Here is a 20,438-nt window from a genome sequence, read left to right as displayed (position 1 = left end):
TATACAGTACATATTTATTCACAAGTTGTTATGCTTTCTTTATAGGGTAGCTGTGACCATGCCTATTTCTGTCTTGGCTCTCTTCATTGTAAATGGACAGCTGCAATACCTGAGAGGACTTTGCTTGTGTAATAAACACATATTCATTTCTTTAGTCTACTGTGCTGTGTGTAGCTTACAGGCAGCACAGATTTTTTTGTTTTTGTTGTAGTAAATATTGTGCCCTTGGTCTTCTAAAAGGCTAGATAGAAGATCCATAAGTCTCCAATAAGTTGGGATCGTCCTTCTGTAAGTGATGTCATTTATTATTTATATTGTTGACTGTAATTTGTATTTCAAATTGAAATTATGATATTCCAAAAAGATTCATTGGTTCATGATTCATGGTAAACAACAAATGTGAAATGTTATTAAGAACAGTATGAACTATGAACTGTATTTATAAATTTTTAAGGTGAAAAAATGTAGTAAACAACAGTCTTCATATTTCAGCCTGTCACGTATAAGGCAGTAACTTCAAACAAGATTGATTTCTCAGAATTACCAATGGATAACTACACTTTTTATTTCTAAAATACATAATAATAATGTCAATGAATGAAGGCTGCCAACTGTCAACTTTATTGAAGTCCCAACAGTGTGAACACATAATCATGCAGTAATCTTGAAATCCATCCAAATCTCTTGAAATCTCTGCCCTCATTTGACATGGCTCCTTTCACTGGCTTACATCAATAAATAAAGGGCCAGGAATGCATTGAGCCGATTTAAAGTTCTTTCTTTTAACTTGCTATAAATAACAATGCCTAATGCAAAAGATTGCAGTTTTATTAGGATTTGTTGAGAACTTGGACATGTAACAAAAGACTACTCTTAGTATAGTATATTAGTCTTATGTAGTGGACATAATCGGATGGGACAGAGGGGAGAATGGAAGAAGATATATTTTGGAGAAGATTGGAGGTATTCGTAACATTGGTGTCTGGAATGGAAGAGAGGAGATGCAGGAGTAGATTCCTTAAATCTTTTAATAATAATTGCTGGAGTGGAAACAAACGCTAAACACTACAAACTAACTACAAAAATAGCTAACGTAGCACTTCATTAACGTAACACTTCAAGGACTGACAAATCACTGAACAAAATTAGAGGCTATTTATACACAGAAAATTAATGAGGGAATGGAAGGCAGGTAAGGATGACGATGAGCAGATGGAAGTGATTAGGGCAGTGAATTCTGGGAAATGTAGTGCAGGGGAAAACTTCAAAATAAGAATCCTTGAAGAACATGAAGACAGACTGTGACAGTATTGAGAGGTTGGTTTGAGAAATAGTTCAGCACCAGGTGTTTAAAAGCTGGAGTATTTGGGATGTTTGGTAGTGCGATGTGAGGTTTTGGAATGTTGGTATGTGCTAAGGCTGTCTTTGGTCTCCAGGATGGAAATGGTTTACAAGATGCATTATTGATTGTTACAGGATTCAATTTTGAAAGCATAAACCCTCCAAAGATGTAATATCTTTAGCAGAATGGAAGAAGTTTGATCGAATGTTATTTGAAATTTTTTAAAGACAACATGTTCCTCAAATAGAGCATCATCTTGATCACCTGTATCAAGCATGAACTTGCTGGAAAAATAACCCTTTATATATAAATGGTTAAAAAAAAAAGAATTGTTGAGCAAACTTAAAAAAATCAAGGCAACATGATGCAGTAAGATTTTTGAGTTATCTCAACAACTGTCTTAATAATCCTTAGTAACATTGCAAATGCAAAACTTCTAGTTGAGAGAACTGCTATTTTCTAGTTCAGCCAACAATCAATTCACAATACGAGAAATTTCATTTTGTCAACATTTAAATAATTGTAAATGAAATTAACTGCAATCTTTGCCTCTGAAAAGAGGTATGTCTAGCAAGGCAGTAAATACTATTGTTTGACATACACTCACTGAGCACTTTATAAGGAACACCTGAAAAACCTACTTATTCATGCGATTATCTAATCAGCCAATCATGTGGCAGCAGTGCAGTGCATACAATCATGCAGATACGGGTCAGGAGCTTCAGTTTATGTTCACATCAACCATCAGAATGGGTAGAAAATGTGACCTCAGTGATTTCGACCGTGGTATTTGGAATGGTGCCAAAAACAAAAAACATCCAGTGGCAGTTCTGCGGATGGAAGCGGTAAATGAAGAATGGACAGACTGGTTCGAGCTGACAGAAAGGCTACGGTAACTCAGATAACCACTCTGTACAATTGTAGTGAGCAGAATAGCATCTCAGAATGCACAACACTTCAAATCTTGAGGCCGATGGGCTACAACAGCAGAAGACCATGTCTGGCACTTTATTAGGACCATAGTGTTCCTAATAAAGTGCTCTGTGAGTGTGGACACACAAGAGACCTCAACCCTTAACACACAATTCTCAATAACAGTGACAGTTCAAAAGCCTCATTAAGTTAAAAGATGAGCTGCTACCATTACCACACAATAACTGACTAACAGTGGCAACAAAAAACAACAATAATAGCATAAAATCAATAAACAGCAAAAAAAAAAAAAAAAAAAAAAAATAATAATAAAAAAATAAAATAATAATAATAATAATAATTAAAAAAATAATAATAATATAAGCCTACTGTATAACACTAACCGCGTAATTTATTCATGTTGCAATGCATGCTGGGAACTCGCATATCAGCAAAAAAAATTAACTGTTCGTTCAGAGAACCCTGTTAGGCTAGCTGGGACAACGTTTGGCGGAATATTGTTGGTCTTAACATCTGTTTTTATGTAGATGAAAGTAATTCACATTTCATAGAATCTGTGACTAAAATACCCCATACGCTGGATAAAATGCAATTAAAATTTTTTTACAGTGTACTTTAGCAACCTATTCACAAACTAAGTGACTGAAACAAAAGGTTTACCCACCCGAGCTGACAATTATGCATGACTGTGAAGCAAAGAGCTTGCCTCAAGGCTTTGTCCTGAGATGATCTGATCTCACTGTGAGGTTAAAAAACAGACTTTGTGCTTTGAAGCAACCTTTGTATGAACTCAGCAGGCTTGTATGCATAATATGTTTAAAAATAGCTCACAAGTACATACTGTAAGTAGTCATGGTTTATGATAACTCTTCAGGGGAATCATAGACAAAGAAAACGTACAAATATATTATTGCTGTAGTGCAGGGATCCCCTCTCAGTATCACTATATGGCAAAGTATGTCAGTTTCCTCTCAGATCTTTGGTCTAATTGCAATGTCACTCTTTTATTATGAGATCTCTTTGGGATTGAAATGTACAATGAATACACAGTATTAAAGGGACAGTTCACCCCACAAAGAAAATTCTATCACACCCTTATGTTGTTCCAAACCAGTATAACTTTCTTTCTGTGCTGAAGACAAAAAGAAAATTTTGAATGAATGTTTCGCTCCATTTGTTTCGCTATATCATAAAAGTAGTCTGTTACTCCTGCATCATATTCCAGGTCTTCTGAAGGCATATGATAGGTTTGGTGAGAACAACCTGAAATTTAAGTCATCCTTTGCACATTTATGATTACTATGAGAAAAGCTAGTTCACAGTGGCTCACGTGTTTAGTGTTAAAAACAATGCAAGTTTTCACCTGAATGCGTAATTTATGACCAAATTTTCAGTTTTGGGTGAGCTATTTCTTTAAAGGGATCATGACATGCCTTTTTTTTATTATTTTAAAATGTTACTTGAGGTTGACTTATAATATTTGTAAAGTTTTTTGCACAAAGTCATATATTTGTAATTTTACACCTTCATTCTGACCCTCTGTCAGAAACGTTCGGTTTTGGTGCTACTTCTCCTTTAAGACTTAACAGTAAACGCCCACTGTTACGATTGGCTCTCTGCTCTTGACTGACCTGCTCACTCTCCTTGCCATTTCACTGCACACCACTACTGGGCGGGCTATGTAAGTGATAAGATAAAGCAGTCATTTATGTATTGTTGTGGAGGCGGTCAGATGCAGATGTCTACCACAGTGTGACATCACAATTTGGAGGAAATAGAGAATGAGTCATTTTGGCAGCTTGGTTTCAACAAATACACTTTTTGCAGTGAGGAGGATGTTTTGAGTTCTGAAACTTACAGTATGTTTTTATACTATAATGACCTCTTCTATGTTAAAAGATCAAGGAAAAATTCATTCTTCATGTCATGACCCCTTTAAGCATGATTTTTTTGTTGAGATTCCTTAATTTGGCTTTAGTATTGCATTTATGAGAAAAATAAGATTAACAATAAAAATAGATGGACATTGTTGACAGTTCTATCTTCCACCTTTCTCTCCATGCTGGCATTTTGCATTTCTGTTACCATGGTTTCACTGCATCATAGCAACCATCAGGCCTGTCATTTTTAGTTTGTGCTGAGACCAAAACTGTTGGCAACATCTCTCTCGCTAAGAACTCTCGCTATCATTATTATGGTGCTCTTTACACACACAATGCTGAGCAGAGTGAGCTTTTTTGCACTTTGTTCCACAACTGAACTGTTGTTTTAACTGTTTTTGTATGTGGGAATAGACTGAAAAGCAGCTGGCACAAGTGGACTAGTGGACACAAATGGCCTGTGTATCGTGTAAAATTGAATTCTAGGTCTGTGAGCCATATGCTCTTCCTATGAAGTCATCATAATAAAGCAGCCTCAGAATTAAAGGCATAATCCCACTGATGAAATCCATAATCCTTAATTTCTCCTAAGCTTCACTGAGTTTCCCATACATTACTACTTTCACCAGCTAAAATCATGGACTTTCTCATTGTAAGATTAGACACAAATCTTGCATTTGTGTTGGAGGTCTAAACCCAACAAATGATCTGCACCAACAGTAAAGAAGAGGAATCCATCTTATCTGTATAGAAAAGCTGAATGGACTAGAATTTGCAGTGATGCATAGGGCTATGCTATGGTAAGCAGAAATGTACAGTAATGCATATTAGATGGTATGGATTACATTAATGTGGGAAACTCTAAATTCTTAGATGTTTTCTATTAAGCGTTTGGCCTTCTGTGTGTTATTTATATATGCTATGACCAAGTATTTTAAATTGTATGCAGTCTATCCCACAAGTTCTATGTTTTCATTTTCATTTTACAGGGCTTGTCTTTGGTGTTGAACATGTGGCATATTTCAGCCAAAAATTGCATTTTCCATTTATCAGTGCCTTCATATGTCATCCATATTGTAACTGCAAACTGGGAAGTTTAAAGTCAGTGTGACTCACATAATAGCAGTAATTGCAATGAAGCTGCTTTCAACGACCACGCAAAGGTTAAGTAGGACCAGTGTGTGGGTTTGAACACTGAACTGCTGATCTTGAGCAGAGACAATTGAAGCATGCAGATGCATTCAGCTCAATGTGCAATTCTCTCCAGTTCTGATGAATCCCTTATTTGTTTGAATCCGTGTTTATGAGTGGAGGGATGCTGCTACTGCTGGACACAGGAGCTGAGACTGGATGCTAATGTACAGCTCAGTGATCTGTATTAAATTTGTGGGCTCTGATTGAGCTTCATGCTAGCATCTGTCTCTCTCTCTGTTGCATACATTACTGACATGAGGTCACTCAGACTCCACTGTTGTCTATATGAACTAATCACACATTAGGCATGAGTGCCCTGAATATTCTGATCCAATATGTGTTTATCATATGTGAGTAGTTAAAAATATGATAAGAATGTAAAAGGGCTGCTTGTTTATTTTATAACTTTTTAATTTGTAACTAGTAGCACCTAATAAACATGCAAAAAAAAAAATAAAATAAAAAATAAAAAAAATCCTACAAATTGATGTCTATATCTGTGGACAGTGGGACTAAGTTGTGAAATTTAAAATAACACCAAGCTATAGAAAGTCAGATTTTCTTTATTTTGTCAAATTGATTATGTTGTCAGGGGTGTTGGTTATTCATGTTATTGAGATGTTACAGACATTACAGCTGATTTTCTGTAAAGCTACTGTGGAACAATGTGTATTGGTAAAAGCACAAATAAAAAACTATTTAACTATTTAAATTATTTGACTTATGTTACAATTTTATTTATTTATTTTTTTTTTCTACTTTGGCAACAAAATCTCAATGTTCTCTTGTTGCACTGTCAAGCAAACAAGTGATAGCCAGTGCTGAAGCATTTTAACAATCAGATATTAGCATAATTAATTCTGATACAAGTAATGTTCATCAACATCCAGTCACTGCCAACCATGTGAAAATAAAATTATACATTATAAATTCTGAATCTAAGTACTGATTACCATTGTCCCATGTCTGCAAACCATATTGAGTGGTTCAAACATCATCTACAGCCTGAATTTGAACTTTTTATAAGAAAATTGGATTGAATGTACTTGGATTAATTGGAAAAATATAGGATGATCCCTTGCTCCCTATTTAGTGAATGACTTAACTTCCAGTGTGCGGTCTGTCTGCACTGGTCTCAGAATAATTTTAAATGCACCGTATTTTCATCCTAACTCCATATAAAGCCTCTGAAAGCATTCTTGTTTCTCAATGTGAAAATACACAGTAAATATAGGATTTCTAATGAAAACCTTGTGCTATTGTATACATTCGTGTACATTGTGCTTAGCAGCGTGGTGTTCGCGATAAATCGCTCAAATTTTAAAAATGCCATATTGGATGAAACTAGAGACTATTAATTTCACTCAAACAGGTTTCAATATAAAAACTAAATTAGGTTTATTACCAGATGTAGTTTTGTTGCCATTTCTCCCAAAGACAAACTCTGCTGTGATCGTGCCATGTTGTTTTGTCGCATGACTCCGTACGTCGAAAATGTAACCCTTTACTGACAGCCTAGAGTCTTTTGAACTTAGATCAGTCAGTTTACATTAATTTAACTTATGAGTTGCACATAGTGAAACCAAAATGCAACGTCCACGCATGTGTACATGGAGTCGCACAAGGTTAAGTAGGTTGCTCATATAACTGTTGCTCCTTTGGTAAGGCCCTTTTGTCCTGTCAAAAAACATAATTAACACTGAAGTATCAGTTTGATACTTTATGACTTCTAATCTTATGAGAACTGATTTAAAGCAAAATGTCAAGTTGATAACACATTATACAGTATTAATTATGTAAAAAATAAATAAATAAAAAAATGAAAAAAAAAATCTGTTTGGTGTACACACTGTAAAAGTGCAGTCCTTCCAAATGTTTTACTTTGATTTGCTTTATTGTCTTTTTCTACAATGTGTTTATGCTAGGGTCAGTTTGACCCCAAACAGAACCAATGTTCCTGGATAACAACCACCTTTCTAAAAGTGCAAGCTAAAATAGAGGGATGAAGATTCTGTAATATCTGTCTACTACTTTTTGATTAGGTCAGAGAAACATATGAAATCATTTGAAAAGAAAATATCAGGTGAGTCTCGAAATTACTATTTTTTTTTTTTTTTTTTACACATACAGCATTGGGGTCTCTGGTACCCCACATAAAAAAAAAAAACGTGCTTTAAAGTGAATTTCAACAGAACATAGGGGTTAAACCACACTTGAAGATGACTTTTAGAAATGATACACAGCCCATTAAACGCTGATTGGAAAACAATTTGCTCAACTGACAGGGAAAGCTTTTATCTTTTCACAGTGAATACATAATTTAATAATTTGTATAATTTGTTTAAATAAACATACATTTGTTATTGCTTTTCAAGGACTCTTAAATTATTAAGTAAATACGTTCAGTGTAACCCCTCTATGACACCTTCATAGTGGAAGCGAGTTTGACAGTAGACAGAGTGGCGCACGCGCACTGCATGTCTGTCATGAGTAGGTGGATACTTAGTAAGAAAACAAAGACAGGCGGCTGTTATTCTCAGCTACGGAGGGCGCAGGTTTGCAGTGGAGCATCTGTACTACTCATGTGGATGGAAAAGGAAACGCTTCTATTTAAACAGATTGATTCGGAGGGGTTGGATTTCTTTAGGAATCGTTAGGAATCCACAGGTCTTTTGTTTGCACCTTTGATTCACGAGAATCGCCATGGAAAAAGAGCGCACGCGTTTATTTTGAGTAACGGCGCGTGTTATTTACAGACTGACTGGATGTTTCGATCTCGGTAAGAACAGTCAAACTTTTCTTTAAAAAAAAAAAAAAAAAAAAAACAAAACATGAAAACATTTATCCCGAAGTCTGAGTTTAAAAAGCTGAGTTAAATGTAAACATCCGAGTTGTTTCACGGTTATTTGTAGTTTGCATGTTAAAAACAGAATATAATCTCTAGTTTGATCTTGACTGGGCGCTGTCCGTGGTGCTGATGAACTCATCATATATCAGTGAGGCGCGGATGACATTCACATAAATTATAGTCATTTATTGTCCCGCATATAGACATATAAACCCTTTAAAAGCGAGTTATGGTCGAATTTACAGTGATTTCTCATCTTTCTTTTATCTCTTTGCGAACAGGAAGACTCGATCTGGGACGCCGCCCTGTTATTAAAACTCCCAGCATGGCAGCTCGGATGAGGGTTGCGTTGCGTTTGCTATTGCTGTACATTTTTGCTGGTAAGTGTTGTGGACTTTTTAATGTCTAATGTGACTGATAAAAGATATTTGTGCTTTTCTTTTCAGAGTGTTATTGTACTGGAAGACAAAATTAACGAAATTAACAAACGTGTTACAAAATAGTGATATTTAGAGTGTGCTGTGCAAAAATTGGGTCTTTTTTTATTCAGCAATACATTATAAAAATACAACGTATAAACCAATAATTTTGACAAGCATACTAGTTTGTGTGTGTGTGTGTGTGTGTATGTGTGTGTGTGTGTACTAAAACATGTCATAGGACTAAAACCGTATGTGAACTAATGCACAAGTTTAACACTTAAATTAATGGGAATTTCACCACTCTTACATATTCAGGTCTTTAGAGACCCAGCACGGATATCTATCACAAATGTATCTACAAAATGCCCAGATAGTGTAAAACTTTCCAAATATTTTCAAGACAATTAGAAAGTAATAGAATAAAATTCTGTTCCACCTTGAGTAAGAAATAACATGTATAATATGTATGTGTTCACGCATATGTAATACTGATAATTCACCATTGTTGTTTATTGTTGTACAGAAAATCAATGTGATATTGTATTTATTTGTATGAATATAGTACTTATTTCTCTTGAAATAAACAAAGAAATAGATATCCTGTGATAGTAAACTTATATAGTTATGAAATAATCATAAAAATATCATTTATGGAAGTGCAAAAAAAAAAAAAAAAAAAAATCGACACTATTACACACCTAGGGTCTCTAATGACCTAGGGTCTCTCTCTCTCTCTCTCTCTCTCTCTCTCTCTCTCTCTCTCTCTCTCTCTAATATATATATAAAGATTTAAAATGAAAGGAAATCAGTTTTCCTCTGCCACAAGTTCACAGTCTCTTAATACTGGCAAAATGGATGTCATTATTATACATCAGCTACACTTCTGGGCTCTTGTGTTCCAAATTACATAGGCCCATATCACTTTTTATAAGGCAAAGACATGATTAGTGTTGACAGCCTGTGCTAGAGGCTGAAAGTTATGTAATATGGTCTCCATTTCAACAATAGCAAAGAGGTTATGTTCATAGTCAGGCGAACACTCCAGAACATGTTTTAATCTTCACATCATTGAGCCCTCTTCAATTGGGCGTACTCTGATGACAGTACCGAACACGTGTCTGCAGCAGTGAGTATAATGTGTATTTTTGTCTGACCAGTGGTCAGGTCTGCTGTGAATGTGAGGATGGGGAGACGAGCTCAAATGGATCTCTTTCTGGAATTGGGGCTTGTAATGGATAATGATCTCTCTCTCTCTCTCTCTCTCTCTCTCTCTTTCTCTTTCTCACTGTCTCTCTGGTGCTCCCTTGATAAATTTCTGCCTCAGATTTAACTGACCTCCAGAAAGATTGAAGCTACATTTTTCGAAACATGTTAACCCTTCACTCTAAGGGCCAAGCAAGACATGGTCTCAGGTGATTTTCTGTAAAGCTGATTAAATAGTTCTGATTCAAAGTAATGTCCAGCATCATTCAATCACTGCCAACCATATTCAAATACAATTTAGCATGATAAATTCTGAATCTATACACTGATTACCATTGTCCCATGTCTGCCAAACATGTTGAGTGGTCCAAACATCATCTGCAGCCTGAAACTGAACCTTTTCGTCTGATTTTAGGAGTGAATGGACTTATAGAAAGCTGTAGGATATCCCCTTGCTCCCTAACTCGTGAATGACTTCATTGTGCTGATTGTCTGCACTGGTCTCAGAAAAGTTTGAAATTCAGCTCCATATAAAGCCTCGGAAATAATTTTTTTTAGCTTTTGGTTGAACCCATTGATTCTGAATATGAAAGTAAATATATAGGAATGTGTTTACCAATGTTAATGAATAGAATCGTATTGTAAAGTAATTAAATAAAATATAACAAAATTTATATTAAAATGAAGCAAAATAACCCACATATTTGTTCATGTGGAAAGCTATTCAAAATAACTAACATGTTTTTTCAACTTTTGTGGGAATAATGTCCCACAATACACGTGTGAGTTTTTTTAAAGGGGCATATCAAACAAATCTAGAGATGCAACTCTTACACCCAAACAGTTTTCAATGAAAAAACTTGAAGAGGTTTCTTACCAGAAGCACTTTTGTTGGCTCTGTGCCCGTAGAAGCGCTTCACAGAAATCGGCGCCATGCTGTTGTGTCATGTCAGAAATTTAATCCTTAAATAAAGTGTTATGAACAGTATTCAGTCTGTTTAAAGTAATTTAAATGCATTGTGTATAGTGAAGCCAAAATACCACGTACACGCATGTGTATGCAGGGTCGCACAAGGTTAAGGGCAATTTTTTCCTATATGTGTCAGATTTTTTTTTTTGTACTGTATATAAAATCTCACATATACTTCATTTGAATTAATGAATTGAAATGAATTCTTCAGGGGGAAAAACTATGGATGTTACCAATAATGTAAAATAAATACTTAATAAAAAAGTGTCTGTAAATAGTGCACAGGGTATCATAACACAATAAACACTCTGCTAGAATACATTTGAACAGAGTGAGGACTAAAATGAGTTATTTATCAATATTTGGTAATTTTTGATCTGGCACTAATTCAGATTACACAGCTCTACTGTTTATTGTCATGGTAGATTTGATGTATTTAGATTTTTGTGTGAAGGGAAAAGTGTGTAAAAGTGTGTTTGTTTGTGGGTGTAGTAATACTCTCTGTCTTTTCTGCAGTGCAGGAGGGCTGGCCAGTGTGTGTGGACGTGCCATCCGACACAGAGGCCGTTGTAGGGAATTATATGAAGTTAACCTGCATCTACTGCATGAAACGAGAGGAGATCGCTGCGATAACCAGAGTGAATTGGTTCTACATCGGTCCAGATGACAGAAGAGTGCTTGTGAGTTTACCTCTTAGCTTATTTTTTGAAAAAAGACACATTAGTTTGTACTGTGCTTAAAAGGACTATTATCTCTGATCCATAATCATCTCCCCTCCTCAGATCTATCAGTACGATGGTAACCCACGGGAGCCAGAGGATATAGAAGAGTACTGGAGGGGTCGTTTGGCATGGAATGGCAGCAAGGACCTACAGGATGTCTCCATTGTCATCCAAAAGGTCAATTTAAATGACACTGGCAAATACGAATGTGTGGTATTCCGCCTCTTTGAGTTTGATTCATTCATGCCTTCTGCCACAAAGACAATCGAAATCAAACTGGAGGTCAAAGAAAAAGGTAAGTGAGTGTCCTCACAGCCGCAACTTCCTATGGGGCCATTCACAAAAATATTTGCATATTTGCATCCCTCTGCAATGTTTTTTTTAAAAATAATTCTTCTAAGTAAACATACGATAGACGGACGTCTTTGACCATTGCGATGCTCAAAGGTCTCGAGACACCTGCAATCTGTTTTATTTGTTGTGATGTGTCTAGCTTTTTTTTACTGTCTGAACAGCCTCTACTGGGCCCACATTTTTGCATCTGTCTGCACTGTTTTTCCATTGGTTTTCTTTGCAACCATAAAAAAATTACTTTTAGAAACTGCCTTTTACAAACTGTTATATTTGTGGCGCTACCTCTATTTTTTTTATTACGCAAGAATGAGTTTTGTCTGCACAGCCCGACCATGTTTTTGCATCCGTAAAAAAATATAAATTTGTCTTTGACCATTGCGCCATGTTTCACTGTTTAGTTAAAAACTAAAAAGAACTGCAACTTTTAAAAAATGTACATTCTGTTCCATTTGTTGTGTTTTGTCTAGCTTTTTTAACACAAGAAGAAGTTCTGGGGTGAGGTTAGGGGGCTGTTCACAATGAATATGGTTTTGCATCCATCTTTGCTGTTTTTCCATTGTTTTTAAGTAACCATGCGCCGCAGACGTCTTTGACTGTTACACCGCATCATGCTGTTTTTAGCATCTCGCACAGAAGTACCACGTTTTTAAGATGACTTTTTAGGTTGAAAAGAGCTCAAACTTATAAAAGCGTGTCTCGAAACTCCTTAGTTCTAATATATACTGTATGTTGCACTGTTTCTAGCTTTATTAGTGCAAGAATCTGCATTCTGTCTGAATGGCCCCTAATGCTGTAATTTAAATACTCATCTAGTTCTTACTGTGATTTAGATGGTTGTGCTGTAGGCCATCTTCATTGTTCTCAGAGTAACTTGAGAAATTTGATACTTTTGACCTCTTCATCTGTGTCCTGACATATATTTGTGTGTTCTGTTTTGTTCTGTTTTTATTGCTTTATAAGCTTACTTATTGGAAGGCAGGAAGTTGTTTTCATGGGATGGGTTTTATCTAACCAACCAATTACCTCTCTATCTGTTGTAAGGGGTAATGTAAATATTCTGGTTTGTATACTGTTCTCTGGATGCCTTTGATTGCTAAATGCAGAGTACTTCCTCTCACTCTTCGAATATACTTTATCTAATGTATATTTGTCAATATTTAATCATGCAACCACAATACATTATCTCTATCTGCATGTCTACTATGAGTTTCTTGATTCACAGATAGAAATAGACAACGTTGTATTTAAGTGGTGGGTTTAGAAGATATTTTGAGTTGCAACTGGCCTTCCACAACCACAAACTTATAGTACAACTCTGCTTTTACATTCCATGTCATTTTAGTCCTATTCACTGCAGTGCATGAGGCATAAATCCAGTATTTATAATGCCATCAAATGACCTTTTTGGCAATTGTAAGAAATTAATCATAATTACTTTTATTACATGGGAGATTCATTTGTTTTTCTTCTGAAATGTCACATTCACTGCACTGGCATTGATGTACCAGTAGTGGTTCTCACCTTTTCAGAATGCAGAACAGACTGTAGCTAATTTAAAAAAGGAAAGCAGAACAGTTAATGTCTTTTCTGTTGACCTTTTATCTTTAGTGTGGAAGGATCTTGGCTTTATAACAATACTGTTCTTCTCTGAAGAGGGTAAAGCTGAGAACCACTGAACACACAATTAATCTGTGTTGAGATTACTTGCAGTATGTCATTCCAACTTCGAGTCTCATTGTCCTCCATGGAAAAGTTGCTGTGAAATATCTGAGCATGGATGTGTTGTTGGGTGGTTTTGTGTTTGCATGCAAAATATTTACTGCACTGTATCTCATGGGACAGGCAGGAATATTAAATTATCAAATCTTAGAGCACCTACTTCTACCTAATGAACTGACTTTTGCTGACATAAATATTTTCTCAATTTATGTTAAATTTAGGATTAATGCTAATTACGCAACACCTTTAATTTTAGGTGAATATTTGTCAGCAGCTGAGTTTTCCAAGTATGCTTATTCAGTCTTCTCGTTTTGATCATATAACAAAAACAAAAAGTGTCTAAAATTGCTGTCATTCTATATAAAATAAATACATCTCTCATTGCACCAAATAAAAATGTATCAATGATGCAAAGCAAGATTTAAAGTAATTGCGCCCCATGTATGACTGACAGTTATAATTCCTGGTGACTTGAAATAGCTGTGAACAAATCTATCCTAGCACATTACAGTTATAATATAAATTAATGCATTTATAGTGTATAGCTATATTCTGACTTGCCATGATCATGCATTCTGGACTTTTGCCCTCATCCAAACCAGCACACTTGAGACTTAAACTCACTTTCTGAATGAATTATTTAATAAAAAACATGAATTAATCCTTTTCTCAGCAAGTCAAGACACCACAGCTCTGTATTCAGAGATCATGATGTATGTTCTTCTGGTGTTCCTCACGTTCTGGTTGCTGGTGGAGATGATTTACTGCTACAGCAAGATCTCCAAATCTGATGAGCAGGCGCAGGATAATGCGTGAGTATTGCATTTGCATGTGTCTTGGCTCATGTTCTAAATTCACAAGTGTTACTAAAACGTGTTTAACATTGAAATGAAAACTATAAAAATGATAATTCATGATAATTTTATGCATTTAGCAGTTGCCACAAAATACTGAACTTTAAACAAGACATAGTCCAAAAGGTTAAACATATGCTATGTTGTATTGCATTTTAAATGTATTAAGTTATTAGAAATTCCCATAGAAAGATCAGTAGACCTTAGTGAGAGTAGACACTACATTTAATTTGATGCATCCAGTTTTTTGCTCATTGGAAATATTTTGGAAGGACAAATTTTCAATGTGTTGTCTGCTGAACAGTTCTTTTATCCCAAGTCTACTCTGTCCCTAGTTTACTCTGATTAAAGGAATATTCCGGGTTCAATACAAGTAAAGCTCAATTGACAGAATTTGTGGCATAATGTTGATTACCACAAATTAATTTTCACTCGTCCCTCCTTTAAAAAAAAGAAAAATCTGAATTCCAGTGAGGCACTTATAATGGAAGTAAATGGAGCCTATCTGTAAACGTTAAAATACTCACTATTTTGAATGTATAGCCACAAGACACAAACAGTATGCATGTTAACATGATTTTAGTGCGATCAAATAATTTACTAACCTTTTCTGTGTAAAGTTATAGCCAATTTTACAACTCCATTGCCATGATGATGTAATGTCAACAAACCCCAAAATGACTGTTAAATTGACAATTTAAACAATTTTACAGCTCAAATAATACACAAGTTTTAACAGAAGAATTAATGTAAGTGCTTTTATAAAATTATAATCTTCTCATTTCTGCCTTTAATTCCTCCAAAAATTGTCCCCATTCACTTCCATTGTAAGCACTTCATTGTAACTTCCATTTTTGCTTTTTTGAAAGAAAAGGAGGGACAATTCGAAATAAATTTTTGTGGTAATCAGCATTATGCCACAAATGCTGTCGATTGAGCTTAACTTGTACTGAACCCGGAATATTACTTTAAGGCCTATAAACGTAGAGTTTATAGGTAGTACTCAGTAGTAATCTTCTGAGAAAGGGGCCCATTTACTGTAGGTCCAGTAAATTGCTGATGCTGGATCACTTACACAGCTTGACAGGTGGATAAACATGTTCTTACTAGGGGATGGCATGCACTAAACTTGACATTCCATCAATAAATTTGAAAGTAAATCATTAGTGATGAAGTTAAAGCTGTGTTCTGAAGATTGAGTTTTATGAATGCATGGTAGACATGCAAGCACACATACGGTACACACCGGCACAACACAAACAATCACACGCAAGGACACAAACACACACACACACACACACACACACACACGTTGGTGCAGCTATCATTATGAGGACTCTCCATAGACATAATGATTTTTATATTGTACAAACTATAGATTCTATCCCCTAAACCTAACCCTCACAAAAAACTTTCTGCATTTTTACATTTTCAATAAAACATCATTTAGTGTGATTTTTAAGTGATTTGAATTATGGGGACACTTGAAATATCCTCATAAACCACATTTATAGCATAATACCCTTGTAATTACCAGTTTATAGCCTAAAAAAAAGTCCTCGTAAACCACTTAAACCTGCCCCCCCACCCACACACACACACACACACACACACACACATGGGTAATGCATCCATAAGTGCTTTAAATGTTGAATTAGTGTGGCCTAATCATATAAGTCATGTAATGCAGACAAGAAACAAAGTGGTTCCCCTCCAGGCTACAGTACCGGTTATAATCAGATTCCAAACTGATATTCATTGATTTTTAACTGTCACTTGACACAGCGTTGGGCCATTTTAGTCCTCTATTTTCTTCCTGCAACTTCTTTCCATAGCTTACAGTTGTTGGTCATTTCTTGTTGATCTGTTTGTCAGTCTTATAAATATGCAACTTTTTTGCTGTCTTTTATGCCCTCACCTTACCTTGAATTCCCTGCAGAAGAAAACATGGAGACCCCAAACTTCAGCTTCTGAAATTCTACCCAAAAATGAAAATTTGTGTCATTATATTGTTCTAAACCTGTATGCTGTCATTCTTCCAGTGGAACACAAGGATAATTTTGAAGAATCTTCACACAGCTATTTTCCTTACAATAACAGGTTATAGTAACCATGTTTGTCAAGCGCAAACAAACGAACTCCAAAAAGCACCATAAAACTAGTCATATGACCTGTGTGTTATATTCCAAGTCTTCTAGGTCATGCAGTTCGATAGTCTGTATGAGGAACAGTCAGAAATGTAAATCATTATTCACTGATAATTTTCACTATAGAAGATTATGAACTGTTCACTAGAGCTCCGTTGAGACCTGATAATTGAGCCAGTTAAACTCTGTATCAGTCTGATATGGGGGAAGATTATCAGTGAATAATAACTTCAATTTTAGTCTGTTCCTCACTCAATGCTATGTGTGGGTTCAGAAGACTTGTAATATAGAGGATGTCACATGCACTACTATTTAAGTGCTTTGTGGCCTTTTTGGACCACTATAAATTGTCCTTGTATGGTAAATATGCAAAAATTCTTAAAAATGTTCCTTTTAAGTTCCAAGTAGAAAAAAACGGCATATGTGTTTTGAACTACATAAGGGTGAGTAAATAATGACAGAATTTTCATTTTTGGTTGAACTATTCCTTTAATTTGGTGAGAGTTGTCCTGAAGTGACTGCTACTTTGCTGAAGGATCCCTAAGTAACGCGTGCAGCAGTGCAGCCTGAATTCCTCAGTTTTGTATTTTTTCTTTTGTGTACCCATGTGTCTACAGGACAGACTACTTAGCCATTCCCTCTGAAAATAAAGAGAACCCAGGCCCTGCTGTAATGGAATAAACGTCTCACACCATTTACGGTATTTTGAAATTTACCTCTCGATTAGAAACATCATCAACAAAACTCCGCTCATCATGAGTAGCTGACTAGAACACCATCATCTGCTTCTCTCTTTTCTTGTCCATATCCTCTCTTAACACTGCATTAACCGGAGCTCCATTCCCATCCACTTAACAACATGCTACTCTTCTGTTCATTGCAATATCTGTCCACCAGTTACTAACCTCAGCTAATCTCATCTACAGATAATTAGATGAGAGGTAAAGTACAGCAGAAAGCAGCTGCAATGCTGAGGTCATGGTTTGTTCTCTCTGTAAACTCCTTGCTCGATGGTTTATTGTTTATTGTTTAACACTGCAAAATAATTTTGTTAATCATATTGGTCTTGTTTTCCAGAAGAAAAAAAAGAAAAAAAAAAACTTCTAAACTTTCTTAGTAAAAAGATAATTAGGCATCCATTGGCATAACATAAAGTGACAGTTAACCCAAAATTAAAAACTTAATTCATGATTGATTAATACATTTTTCATGCAATTTTTTTTCTTGAGTAAATATATCCTGTTTTAAAGATGTTTAGACAGTTTTACCAGAAAACAAGACAAAATAATTGATCAATAATATATATATATATATATATATTTTTTTTTTTTTTTTTTTTTTTTTTTTGCTGTGAAAATTAAATGAGAAAGTGTAGATATGATACAAGTTGAATTTTTTGTTTCTTGTTTTTTCTATACAGCTTTCTGCAATCTTATCTGATATGTTTTACCAGTACTGGAGTGATTTGTAATTTGAGAAGTGTATTTGATTGGTGTTATATAATATGCATCCTCTTCTGGTGGAGAATAGTGTAGAATGTTCTAGAAACATAATTTTGTGTTGAAGAGCAGATAATGTATTAATGTGGAACATAATTAAAATTCTAGACATACTTTTGTATCACAAATCAATGTTTTTATGTATTTTATAATGTTTATTTTTATTTTTTTGGATAGCTGCATTTTTATAGATAACATCATTAGTTGTTGTGCATTAGGATTTATGTAGATTAACAAATTAGGGACATTGCTTTCTGTTACAGGTTCTGATGAGTCTTAATAGCAAGTAAAATGGAGACAAGAGCCGGTCATGTTCAAAAACTCCCCAGAGCTGCTCTGAGAAACCAGGAAACCTGCCAAATCAAATCCCTCTTGTCTTGATCATGTGATGTGTGAAACAAACTCTCAACTGGTTCATTATGTCCCTCTGTCTCAGTGGAGCTCCACAGTTACACAAATCTAATAATCTCAGAGACTGATAAGGACATTCTCAACTTTTGCCTTAGCAGAGTCACAAATACAGCAAACAAGAGCTGAAAAGCTATCATACTGCCTATACACGCACTTTTCTGGATCAGATGTCAGTCAGAATGGTCAGAATGCCTAAGTAAGCCTTTCCCTCTTTAGTATACACTATTCTTACTCTTTTGATAGAAATAGATAAAAAAATAAAAATAAAAATAAAAAATAGTCTGGATTCTGATTAGAACTGGTTTTTATTGTTGTGTTTTCTATCAAATGAATATCATTATAGTATTTTTTGTTATGTTTGGTTTTTATTTTTCAGAAAAGCTTTGAAGTCAATCAGCTTTGCTACTTTGTAATCAATAATATGTGAAACTTTGGCAGGCAAACAACTGTAATGAGTTCATACTGTGTACAGAATATGCTTTTTGTGTGATAGGAAACACATGGTGTGATTTGCTTTTACTTTGCATTGGACATTGCAGACAATCGCATTTAGAAGGATTTTGCAACTTTATTGAAAGTGCCTGAGATTATAAATATCACTAGTTTGAATGGTGTAAACATTAAAATATTCCACTGAATGCTTCCCATTTTGCACAGAAGCCACAATCTGTTGATATTGATTAGTGCTTAGGAATGTTTAACTGCAATGGTGGGATCTTTCGAAGAAAAGTGTGCTATCACTGTATACACTTTAAACACTTTCTATATAATTTCACAGATTCATTAAGAATTAACTGTGAACAGCTAGAGTGCAAACACAAGTATCCCTAATATACATTACATGTATGCATGTAGTGCATTTCACCTATTAATTCTTTCAATATATTAGATTTTTTGTGTGACTGTGTTTGACGTCTCCTACACATCAAATATAGTAACACAGTAAATTCAGATGTTAAGATAGCACTTGACTTTTTGCTGTACTATGTGTTTATATTTCCTTTTTCTCACTGGTATTCTGTTATAAATTTATACATTTGAATATTTAAAGTATTTTTTCCCAAATAAGATGGTGGTGCATAATTCTGTCTATGTTAACTTGGCGTTTTGCATTGTTTTATATAGGCCATTGCCACAGTAAATTCTATGCTTGCTCTGACCTGTTAAACTGGAGCTACTCATCACTTGTGAAAGCTTGACATATACTATTAAACTAAGGCAATGCATTACAAAAATGTTTGACTGCTCATTATTTTGGGACGGTTTATTCCTCAACCAACACTTATGAGACATTTTGGTCCAAAAGAAGAAAAGGAATAAAATGTATTTTAAATTTAAACAAATTTTTTTAAATTTTTTTAAATTTTATTTTTTTTAACAGCGATAAAAAAAGATATTCAACATTTCAGTCATTTACCACAGTGCAGGTGCAGCCAGTTTTGTAGATACTGAACACTTACCATAAACTATACTATATAGTAGTAGCATCAGTGAATGTATTACTTGCAAATAGTCTGTAAAACTTGCCTTTGTAACACTCATTTTCCTAAACTAATTTCGTAGCAGGTCAATCTATTTGCAATCAGTGACCACAAATACACTGGTAAAAATATTCTAAAAATCCAGGTGCTTTTTATTTAATTTTATTTTATTTTATTTTTTAAGGCGCATTCATTTAAAGCCATTTTATTGTGTTCTATAATTACATAATAAATATGTAACGCCTCTGATAGAACAAGACAATTGGAAAAACAGGGCACGATGTCTTGTGAATCTCTGGTCTATGTCTCCCTCTGTAGTTTTGAAAGTGAAACTACAGTTGACTCAATTTCAATTGAAAGGTTTACGACAACAACACGACGTTTTACGACATTATGACCTCATTTTGACTTAAAAAGGCTTACATGTGAGGAAAAGTTATTAATTTGACCACCCCCCTT

The 20,438-nt window shown here is 34.9% G+C and overlaps 1 protein-coding gene across 2 annotated transcripts; it reads left to right on the top strand.

Moving 5' to 3' along the window:
* The first annotated feature begins 155 nt into the window (after positions 1–155).
* LOC127422363 (sodium channel subunit beta-3-like) lies at positions 156–19,733 on the top strand. Of its 2 annotated transcripts, none has more exons than XM_051665828.1 (7): positions 156–288; positions 8,479–8,577; positions 11,309–11,472; positions 11,575–11,809; positions 14,261–14,399; positions 17,206–17,288; positions 18,351–19,733. In XM_051665828.1, exons 2-6 carry the CDS (start codon positions 8,523–8,525, stop codon positions 17,267–17,269), a joined length of 657 nt encoding a protein of 218 aa, XP_051521788.1. In that variant the 5' UTR covers positions 156–288; positions 8,479–8,522; the 3' UTR covers positions 17,270–17,288; positions 18,351–19,733. The 2 variants fall into 2 exon arrangements, with proteins under 2 accessions (XP_051521788.1, XP_051521789.1); XM_051665829.1 differs by lacking the exon at positions 156–288 and adding an exon at positions 7,739–8,128.
* The last annotated feature ends 705 nt before the right edge of the window (positions 19,734–20,438 follow it).

Source organism: Myxocyprinus asiaticus, chromosome 31 (genome assembly GCF_019703515.2).
Source record: "Myxocyprinus asiaticus isolate MX2 ecotype Aquarium Trade chromosome 31, UBuf_Myxa_2, whole genome shotgun sequence".
NCBI classification, from domain to species: domain Eukaryota; kingdom Metazoa; phylum Chordata; class Actinopteri; order Cypriniformes; family Catostomidae; genus Myxocyprinus; species Myxocyprinus asiaticus.
The sequence above is the reverse complement of the archived record's forward strand: the minus strand, read 5'-3'. Positions and strand labels throughout refer to the sequence as shown.

Coding starts and splice junctions, on each gene's coding strand:
- LOC127422363 (XM_051665828.1), top strand. CDS start 8,523: ATGGCAGCTCGGATGAGGGTTGCGTTGCGTTTGCTATTGCTGTACATT. Junction 11,473..11,574: donor CAGATGACAGAAGAGTGCTT/GTGAGTTTACCT, acceptor TCCCCTCCTCAG/ATCTATCAGTACGATGGTAA. Junction 14,400..17,205: donor GAGCAGGCGCAGGATAATGC/GTGAGTATTGCA, acceptor ATGTGTCTACAG/GACAGACTACTTAGCCATTC.